This window comes from Labeo rohita, chromosome 10 (genome assembly GCF_022985175.1).
Source record: "Labeo rohita strain BAU-BD-2019 chromosome 10, IGBB_LRoh.1.0, whole genome shotgun sequence".
NCBI classification, from domain to species: Eukaryota; Metazoa; Chordata; class Actinopteri; order Cypriniformes; family Cyprinidae; genus Labeo; species Labeo rohita.
This window is the reverse complement of record NC_066878.1, coordinates 18,054,726-18,065,483: the sequence shown is the minus strand read 5'-3', so window position 1 is coordinate 18,065,483 and position 10,758 is coordinate 18,054,726. Positions and strand designations below refer to the sequence as shown.

The 10,758-nt window shown below is 40.6% G+C and overlaps 1 protein-coding gene across 2 annotated transcripts; it reads left to right on the top strand.

The window, feature by feature from the left end:
* Positions 1–225: 225 nt before the first annotated feature.
* urm1 (ubiquitin related modifier 1) lies at positions 226–10,059 on the top strand. Of its 2 annotated transcripts, none has more exons than XM_051121877.1 (5): positions 226–320; positions 3,113–3,183; positions 7,970–8,051; positions 9,002–9,050; positions 9,428–10,059. In XM_051121877.1, the coding sequence occupies exons 1-5, from the start codon at positions 286–288 to the stop codon at positions 9,494–9,496; spliced, it is 306 nt and encodes a 101-aa protein (XP_050977834.1). In that variant the 5' UTR covers positions 226–285; the 3' UTR covers positions 9,497–10,059. The 2 variants fall into 2 exon arrangements, with proteins under 2 accessions (XP_050977834.1, XP_050977835.1); XM_051121878.1 differs by lacking the exon at positions 9,428–10,059 and adding an exon at positions 9,206–9,417.
* Positions 10,060–10,758: the final 699 nt, after the last annotated feature.

Below are 10,758 nucleotides of genomic sequence, written 5' to 3'. Positions count from 1 at the left end.
ATAATATAATATAATATAATAATATACTGTAGAACCCAAAATGTTTTGCAATTTATCTGCAATTTAACATATAAACGATAGACATATTTGAATTATTCTTAGAAGGTAAACTTTCAGGCAAAACATCTTTTAGTTCTTTGTATAATAGAACTAAATAATTCGAATACAACCTTGTTTCTGAATCAACACAGAAACGCCCTCTACAGCAAAACGGTCAATGGGGTCCTCAGAGGAAGATGTCATTTCCGGTGAAGATGTGTGATAATTTCCGGGTTTTATAGCAACATGGCTGCGCCCTTAGGTCTGCACCTGGAGTTTGGGTTTGTATTTATCGCTTTGTTTATGATTCGTCGCATTTATCTTGTGTTGCAGTGGTTACATTAATACACATAATAAATGAGAAATCGATTGAACCTTTATAAAATCACCTTGGTTGATAAAGACTGTTTTTTTTTTTCAGCGGTTTAACGTCAGGTTTAACGGTTTAAATGAAAAAGTACGTTATTTTAAAAATTAAATTCACGTTACTTCTAGAAGCAGTGCGCGCTGATGTTGTCAGAGCTGTCACTTGAAACTGACTAGAATAATAAACGGCTGCACTCACTGAAAATGAAAACAATTAATAATCGATATAGACGTACACTCCGTTGAAGAAGCTTTAGGTCTAACAAAAAATGAGTTTTCCGGATGTTTATAAACAGGAACAGCGGTTACATTAGTGAGGGGATATTTCTATGCTACACTGAGTGGAATATCAGCCTGAGATTTTCCCTCATGTCACAAAAAGGTTTGAGAAACACCTTGTCTTTTAACAGTGCTTAAGAAATTGTCGGCCTGCTGTATGTCAGAATAAAACAGGTATAATTTGTAATAATCAAATAATTGTTTTATCCATTAATGGTGGATTATAGCTGCTATCTGAACGTTGACATTTAATTTTATGAGGGAATGTGTACTATTATAGTAGAGAGAGGGCATGAAATGATGTCGAAAGAGGGTGATTGACTGATTTTTGCATTTCAACATTAACAAAACATGATAGGCTAACCTTAGCACAACTGTAAGTCTTTACAGACTGAGACATACTTATTAATAATACATACTATAACAACTATAACAGAGAAACAAGGAATGAAACAAATCAAATAATTTCCTGGCCTTATAACTTCCAATAATTTTTAAGACCACAGGAAAAGAGGAGGGACGGAATTTGGAAAGTTTGCTAGCTGGATTCGATTCACAACTCAGTATATATGTGACCCTGGATCAGAAAACCAGTCATAAGAGTGATTTATACATCACAAAAGAACGCTGAATAAATAAGCGTTCTGTTGATATATGATTTGTTAGGATAGGGCAATATTTGGTCGAGATACAACTATTTGAAAACCTGGAATCTGAGGGTGCAAAAAAATCAGAATATTGAGAAAATCACCTTTAAAGTTGTCCAAATAAAGTTCTTAACAATCTATATTACTAATCAAAAATTAAGTTTTGATATATTTACAGTAGGAATTTTACAAAATATCTTCAAGGAACATGATCTTTACTTAATTTCTTAATGTTTTTTTTGCCATAAAAGAAAAATCAATCATTTTGACCCATACAATGTATTTTTGACTATTGCTACAAATATACCCCAGCGACTTAAGACCGGTTTTGTGGTCCAGGGTCACATATATGATGATTTTATTTTTGTATGAGAATATCTTTTCTGATGAGAAATATAGGCTGTTTTGTACAGATTGCATACTTTTTCCAGCATACACTGAATACTGACAGAATGTGAAATTAATTATCCAGCAATAAACATTTCAAATAATAGTATGCAATTGTGACACAGTCTCATTACACTTCATTGTGCAGTTCATTGAATGCTGCTCAGTTAAAATCTTGTAAATTATCATGGTTGTTGCTTTTTTGGTTACATTTTATGTTAAAATGATTTAACTCACACGTGCAGCAGCATAATCAGTTAAAAAGAGTGTTGAAATAGCTAGCTGCGGAAAAGACCGGAAGCCAGACCCATAAAATTAACAAATGGCTACACCAGTTCTTATGGGAAGAAAAAGGTGGATACAGTATCCCACATAGTATCCCCACATATCCCTCTGTTGTATACTGCACATTTTGACAAATGTTCTAGGCCATCAGGGTATTCCATGCATACAGAAAGTTGCATGTTGTGCACAGTACACGTATTGTATATTACAGAAATAATAAGTGTAGTATGGCAGTATGCTATTTTGAACATAGAGCAACAGAGAACATAGATGGCATCAGAGTGACAGAAAGACAGAGCTTTTCAAAACAAATCTTGGCCTGAATTCACTGGGTGCAGAAAAATTTTGCATTTGGCTTTTGGTCAAAGTCCTCACTGCTTTCAAGTCGCAACAGAGTCCTATGTGACTGTCTATGGACAGAGGTGGTGTTTGTGAGTGGCCTTTCTGAGGCTGGCACACAGGCTGGCTTCTCTCTGTACCGCTAGAGTACGGGCATCTCGCCAGGCCTGGCGATCTGGAGGACAACTGGGCATTCTCCAGGAGATGTGAGCTCTCTTTATTGGGCCTGCACCTGCTACATGAGTCCTACTCTGACTTCATGTCCCTATCTGCTTTTTTTTTCTCCACTGACATGCACCTTCTCTCGCTCTTACACGATCTCTGTCACTTACTGGGTTGCATTTATTAAATGTTGCTTGAATCGATGCTGAGGTTTTGTCTTCTTTGTGATAAATATGTTGGTTCTCACCCCTTCATTTATGTTTATTGGAAGTTATAATGTAAGTTACGTAATTTTTTTTTTGAAGGTTTTTTGTTGATGCCGTACATACAACCTGGTGCTCTTCAAGAATGCTATTGCGTCTTGCTTGAAATCTTAAAAATAACTTTTTCTTTTAAGTCTCTGACATCTAATGTCAAAATATTAAGGACAAGAAACAGTTTTCTGGGGGCGTTTTGTCATACACTAGATGTTAATTAAATTAAAGCTGCGTGGAGGATGCTGCTAGAAGGTTTTAGAAATAGTAAAATGTTCACTGAGAATTATTGTTGTTGAAGGTCTACCTGTAAGAGGCAATAACAGCATTATGTGCACTTTTTTCCTGTTTTAGAGGAGGAGCTGAACTTCTTTTTGATGGGGTCAAGAATCATCATGTGACACTCCCTGGCCAATCAGATCCTTGTGAGTATTTAAAAAATGTTCCCCTTCTGTTGTGTTCATGGAGTTTGCTAATGTTAGTTTTACTGTTACTATTGCTCATAATTATAAATGTCTAACTAAGTACTAAAAGCAGAATTCGCCCAAAACTGAAAGTTCTGGCATAATTCACATGCTTTAATATTATTCCAAACCTTTTTGTATGATTTTATTTTTTGGTATGCTTCAGCTATTTTTGTCCTTATAATGAATGGTCCAAAATATTGTATGGACAAAAACACAGAGACCTTTTTCAAAATACTTTTTGTTCCACAGAAAAAAACAAAAGTTGTATATGTTTGGAAATTCCATGATGACAGAATTTCATTTTTGGGTGAACTGTCCTTTAAACCAGAAGTATGTAACTTAATGCCTCCAATCATTTGACTTGTTGAGGACAGGAAAGTAACCACCAAGTAATGCCGAGACACCCCAGCAACCATATAGCAATGTACCATAACGCCAAGTTTTGCACAGGCAAACACCACTTAAGTTATCAGAAAATGTCTAGTTTATTTTATTATTCCAGAGTAAATATGTTGGAAAATATTGAAAGACTTTTTTTAGACTTTAAATGTTTAGCACCTTTTCTATACCAAGCCAGTGCTTTACCATTCCCAGCACTGATGACTTAATTAGCTCCAAATATCTTCACCCTTTTCCTCCCAAAGAGCCAGAGATTCGGAAGTAGTATTCACTTATTGGCCTTATGCCCTCCTGGAACTAAAGGATGCCTTTTTTTCTCTCCTACTCCTATAGTAGAAAGTCACACAAATCATACCAAATTATGTGCCTCTTTTTCCACATCTATCTCTTTTTTCATGCCATCCCTCTGCAAGATGCCCTTTTCCCATTCGCCTTCTTTCCTCCCTTGACCTCTCGGAGCCCTGGTTCACACGCTTCCCTGGACACCTTTTCTTCTAGCCAGCCCTGCTTTCACCCTGACATCGGGCCAATGGCGAACCAGTGCCGGCCTGCCATCACAAATCAAGGTTTTTTTTTTTTTTTTTTTTTTTTATCCCCCACCACCCCTCCCTCAGCAACAATGGAGCTGAGCCCCTTCTCCATACATCCCACCTCCCCCTCAACCACCAACATCTGTGAGACTCCCTGCGCCCAGCCATTCTTCCCCTAACTGCTCCATTATTGGGCCCCTTTCACTTGTAAATGCGGCCAGTGATACTGTTGATGGATCTTTTATGCCTAGTGCTGGGGTCACAGGAAAGGTATGGAGAATGGAGGGCCAGTAAAGGAGGGAGTGACAATTGTTACAAAGCACTAAGTCCTTTTTGTGTGCAGTCATTTTTTGGGATGCCTGACAGTACAAATGCCTCACTCCTACAAACACCTCGCATTCCTACAGCTTCCCGGTGGGACATTTGGGTGAAAGTGGTGGGATGCTTGGTTGTGGGGGAGCACTTGTATTGCCCCCTGTATTTAAGCACAGAGTGGGTAACATGTTCTCTGCCATTGCTGGATTGAAAGGCAAGTCATTTGAGAGTCATTAGTGCAAAAGATGGATTGGGAAAGCGAGACCTTATATCCTATGCACATGCTCAGAAGTAATGATGGCGATATCTAGAGAGCAGGGAAGAGATTCCAAAATTTCAGCTGACTAGTCACTGTATCAATAGTTATGATACACTATGGTCTTTCTTTAAGGCTTGCCATTTGGGTCAGTTTCCACACAAATCTAGTTACTGGGTTATAGAACCTTTCTTTCCTTCGGAAAGTTCTGCAAGGTCAACTTGATAACTCAAGGATAATCTAGTTGTTTAGTGAGAGAATCTTTTTGGGACAGGTGGTCAGAAACTACGAGGAGTACTAGGAAACTGAGTGTTTTGTGGTAGCCTAGTAGTAGTAGTACTCTTTATTCATAGCCAGTCACTTTTCCTGCAAGTACAGTGGCCTTAGTCTTTTACTCGGGGGTCTGAGATGTATTGGACAGGAATGGAACTTTTGGCTAAGTGTGTTAGTATTTTTGCATCCTTGTCCCAACTCTGAGGTTGGGAACATTGGAATACACGTGTACTTTGGTGGCCTTGCCAAACAAGAGAAGGGTCAAGCTCCGTGGCACCAGAGTATCCACGACAACCTGTCCACAAAAGTGGACGACAAGAGGGAATGTGGCCACCAAGACCTCAGTGGGGCCTGGGGAGTGACCTTGGAGCACTTTTGAAATCCATAGTCCGTACGTATGTTTGTGGGTATGATTTGAGTACGCCACGGATGGCTGGGTATGATTGCGAAGGCTGACATTGGTGCTCTACACTAATCCCTCCGAAAGTTTCTGTCCACTGGTCCAGACCCTTCTAAGTGATTGATGAGTTGTGCTGAGCCCCCTGCTGCCGGACACACACACACATGATCGTCATAGAAACGCCAACCCTCATATCCCAACAAGATGAATGGCTTCATTCCCTCCCACCCACAGATAGTGGCGATAATGATGATCGTCATGCAAAGAGAAAGGAAACGGAGAGAGTTAGCCAGCCACTATGCTACGCAGACGCCGCCACCCTCCCACGCATGCTTTATCCCAGCATGCACCTGTCTGCGCTGACGCATACTCCCCCCCAACCCCCCCTCCCATTCGAGTTCTCCTTCGGTCTCCTCCTACCTCACCGCAACCTATCCAGTTCTTGTCGTCTTCAATTCTTCCCTTACCCCTATAGAAAAGAGGGCGAAAGAGACGTGGGGCATCTTGTTGACCCCTCACTTTTTGCCCCGGCTCACATAAACCACCCAAAACAAAGCAGGAGACTTTCCCCAATCGTTCCCCCAATCAAAGGACTGATGTGCCTGAAAGTGATCACGTCTGTTTTTTGCCTCTGCTTTTGGTGCTAGTCAATATTCATTGCGGTAGCGTAGCACTGAGGCAAGCATCACTCTTCTTTATAGGTTCAGGATTGCGGGCTAGCCGAGCTGCAAGGTACAACGATCGTTACACAACTGAAGAGGCTGACAGCGATCCAATTAACCTGAAACAGCCTCTGTTGCTCGACCCCTGCCTCTCGCTGAGAAGCACGCCGCACGCTTACAAGCGCACACACTTGCACGCATTGGTGCTGACATCTCTGAAAGCTTCAGTTCTGGTGGAAACTTGCCCAGTCGAGAGTATTGTATAGACCCTCGCTCCTGCACCCACTTGCCCTCTTCTTTCGTCCTCTCGCTAATTTGTCCTGGTCTAATTATACACGCTTGCATAGCCAGTTAGCTGTAGCACAACGCCGCAAGCAACTACAGTACATCTATTGGTCTCCTCAAACTGATCAAGGGTTTCCCAGCCCCCCTTCACAGGCTCTCTGGTTCTAGTCGCCATTGCCCACCTGAGACCTTATATGTCCATCCCTGCTGTTTGAATAGAGATAGGTGTCAGTAAAATCCACCGCTACACACAGAGTGTGAGAGGACCGTGTTAAATGTTGCCAAACGCCTCGGTCAATAGACCATCTTTAAAAAAAAAAAATCTTCCCTTATGGGATTTACAGCCGAGATATATGCTGACACACATAGGAACACCTACACAGTCATTGCCAGCTATCCTGTAATGCCCCTTCAAATATGTCCTAGGATTATATAAAATGGAATTGCATTAAAGTTTTGCATTTTCCTATTCCTGTTTATTCCAAAGATTCAGGTGAGTTATAAATGTTGCACAGGATTATATCGCAGAACAGGGATCGGCAGTTTTCTTTTGTGGTTGTGCAGGTGAGTCTACGCATTCAAGTGTTCAGATAGGGTGGACAGAGCGCTAGCCATTTCAGATGTTTTTCAAAGCTCTGTCTCTGATGTCACATTTCCAATAAGTGTAATGGCCTTTCATACAGACAAACCAGCGATCTTTGAGAATACAAAATACGTTAAGTGCGCAATTTGCGTGCCCAGCCTTAACAATGTCAACCACAGCAAACTCGTAAACAATAAATTTAAACTCCTCCCCAGATCAAATGAAAACATTTCTATCTCTCTCTTTTCCTTTTTTCTCCCCCCTCTTCCTCACTCTTGCTCCGTCTTTGTCTCCACCACCCCTCTGAGGGGAAAACTGGTACGTTCCAGAAATGGACGCTGATGATACAATGTTGATGTTGGACATACAGACTTGTCCGCCATGTTGGGCAGTGGAACTTCATTGCTTACATGTACAGATATAAAACAATTATCCATCATCGCATGCTAGAATTATCACACAACCCACATCTTGAAGGCCAAACTTCCCTTCACTTAATGGAATAATCAGTAGCATTGATTGGATAATATTTGCATGGCTAAAGTAAATTATGTAACTACCAAGCATCCAAACATTCTAAGCGAAATTTAGAACACATTTTTTGTTTATCATAGGATGGTGTAGCACATTTTGTCTTCATGGGGGGTGTGCAGACATCCTAGATTTCATTTAAATTCACATTGGAGCGCTGGGTTTATATCCATCAATCATCACCATGACCCCCCCCCCACCCCATACATATACGGCTTTTCGCCGTTATCCTTATAACCTACCTATTCCAGTCACGTTTACCTGGTCGCTGCTTTGGCAGATACGGCTACACTCAATGGCGTCTCTATGTTTACGAACCAAAATTTAATCGGCGTCACTGGTATATTTTCAATGCCGCGCTCAAAAATGACAGTGGGCGAGTCTTGATATACCTCCTTCAAACCTCCCCCCCACCTCGCATTCGAGGCTCTGTCGCGTCACATCGACCGTGGGGCTGGCTCACTGAACTATGACCTGTGACCTTTGACCTCTGTGGTGGTACTTTTGCAGGGGACATGAAGCAGCTGCTCGCGTGGATCCGAGGGAACATGCTGAAGGAGCGCCCAGAGCTCTTTATGCAGGGCGACACTGTGTAAGTACACACGCAGACGCACAGTAAATACGTTACCGATGCAGGATGATGCTCGTGCAAACATACACGCACGCTGTAGACACACACTCGTAATAAATGCAGTGCTACGCGGGTTCACCGCAGAATCGCCGTGAGGTCAAGGAGGCAGAAACACACCATGCTTCCCCCCGGTGTATATATTTGGCCAGGGATAAAATAATTATTTTTTAATGCTTCGGTTGCATTAGTAAAGGTGTAGGAAATTATATGGCTACTACAGTCTTGCTTCCTCAGCTCATACTAAACAGTGGGTGGATTTTATAATTTTTTGTAATTCTGATATAATCACGTCACCCCCAAAAATTATGTTTTTGCATTCTCCAACAGGTTTTTTTTTTCTTAGAGAGAGAGAGATTCGTCATAAATGACCTTTATACGTGCCTGACGTAACTGTAGCATGCACTGGTAACTGAAAAAATATGAAATCTGCTATGGATAATTGCAGTAAGCCTCTGATACACAGTGTAGTCTTCAGTATTTAGCTGTGAGGGGCCACCCCATCACCTACATTAGCACCTCGTACTTAAAATATAAAATGCAAAATATTTTAATTTTGCATTATCTGAGTAGGCAGGTATTAATAGACACAAAGCAAAATCCTTATGGTGTTATGTGTTATAAAGCTGTATTGTGTTATATTGCATTGATAATTATAAATTTTGTGCTAATCTTTGTGAGAGGATGTTCTGTGCATAGCCTTTATTGTGCTTCATCTTCCACGTGTATGTTGGTACGAGAGAAGCTCATTCATTTAATGAACTGCAGATGCAAGGGTCTTACAAAACCGCAGCACTGGCGATTTTCATTGTGTATAAACAGCCTGTGTTATATTATCAGAGAGCTGCTTTACTGTCATGTTTTCAGTGTAGCTCACATCAGTTACATGAGCACTTCTTTTTTTACACACACAGTAGACCCGGGATTCTCGTATTGATCAACGACGCAGACTGGGAACTGATGGTAAGAGTGTGTGAGACTGTGTGTGTGTGTGTGTGTACAGTTCCTCAATCACTCCTTCCACTCTCTGTTTTAATGACATGCTCATTTTAGGTCCAGTGTCAGCTTCTCTTCATTCATCTAATGTACATAAAGGTTGTGCTTGGTTGTTCTTTCAGGAAAACATGTATTGGCATCAGGATGTAATTTAAAGAAACACAATCAATGGAAAAAAGTCAATGTCTCAACAACTGTCAATGAAGGCCAAAACCTGCAAATCATGTGTTGATTTAAAGCTGCGACTCTTTCTAGTGTTTTCTATATTTTACATTAAATATATAGTTTTTTTGTGCGTATACATCAGTTCTTCATTGTAGATGTTATTTATTGTCATTTTGCAGGGTGAACTGGAGTACCAGCTTCAGGACCAGGATAACGTCGTCTTTATCTCCACACTTCATGGAGGCTAACTGACTCTAAATCAACACCACGCCCATACAGGAGCCCCTCCACCCTTCAAAAGGTCAAAAATCAGATGATCCATCAACAACCGCATCGGCGGCCGATTTCATTCCCAGCCGTGGGCTTCTCAACCAATCCCGTGGAAAGACTTGTTTTGGTTTTAAGTCTAATAAAACGTATCGTCATTGGGAATCTGGCTGCGGAGGGGCGGTTCGCTGTCCCCTGTACCTTACAGGAGCGTGGCGGGGTTACGATGGGGAGCAAGGGCTCATTAGGAGGGTCACTCTGTCTAGCCAGTGTCCAGATGGATTCTCTTGAGACATGGTGGACCAATTGCCCCATGTCAAATGGCTGCGTTATAATTTTCATTTATTTTCTGTGCGACGCCTTTAGAGCTGTCAATTGTATGTTTACAATAAGTCCTTTTTTATATTTTTGATCTGAATGAATAAATGTGTAAATATTGTCATGATATTCTTTTATTGGCACAAATGTAATTTTATATTTGGTGCAATAAAGGCAAATTTAAATTAGTTTTGTTAGTATTTAAATAAAGATATCTTTACATATCCATATGTTTTATATTTGTCATAATATCAAATATGAACCTGCTAAGCTTAAGTATTTACTTGTGGACAAGAGGTTTTTAAATTCCCACATATCTATAGACTGCACATACATAGTCGTAAATCTACCTCTAAATATTATTTTAAGTTTTGCAACCACACATTTAGCATCATGACATTTTACAGAAAAAATGGCAGATCTCTACTGAAGTGACGTGTTATTTATTATGTTGCAGATTGATTTGCGTATACTTCCTTGTCCTAGGGTTCACCTATAGAATATTCATTAGAATAAACTATAGGATGACGGCGGGAGGTCGAGCGCAAATCTCTCTTGGCTGAAGACTCGATTTGCAACGGAAACCCGTATGATAATAGTAACACTAATACAGATGCTAATGCTGTCGAAGAAGAAATGTGTGATGTCAGAATGTGTGTGTGTGTGTGTGTGTGTGTGTATGTTTGGGGAGCGAAAGGGGGGAAAACAGGGGCAAACATGCTTCTCATGGAGTGTGACCTGTTGGGAGGCCATAAGTCAATTTCTCTTTTATTAAAGACACTTCCTACTGAGATTTAAACTATAGGCTTATTTAGGTAATCCGCACTTTTGGCTTTCGCCTAATTTTCAAAACGTCCTTTAAAAGGATTATAGATTTAACTAATCTTTTTGTGTGTGTTTGTTTTGGTTTATACCATAAACGGAT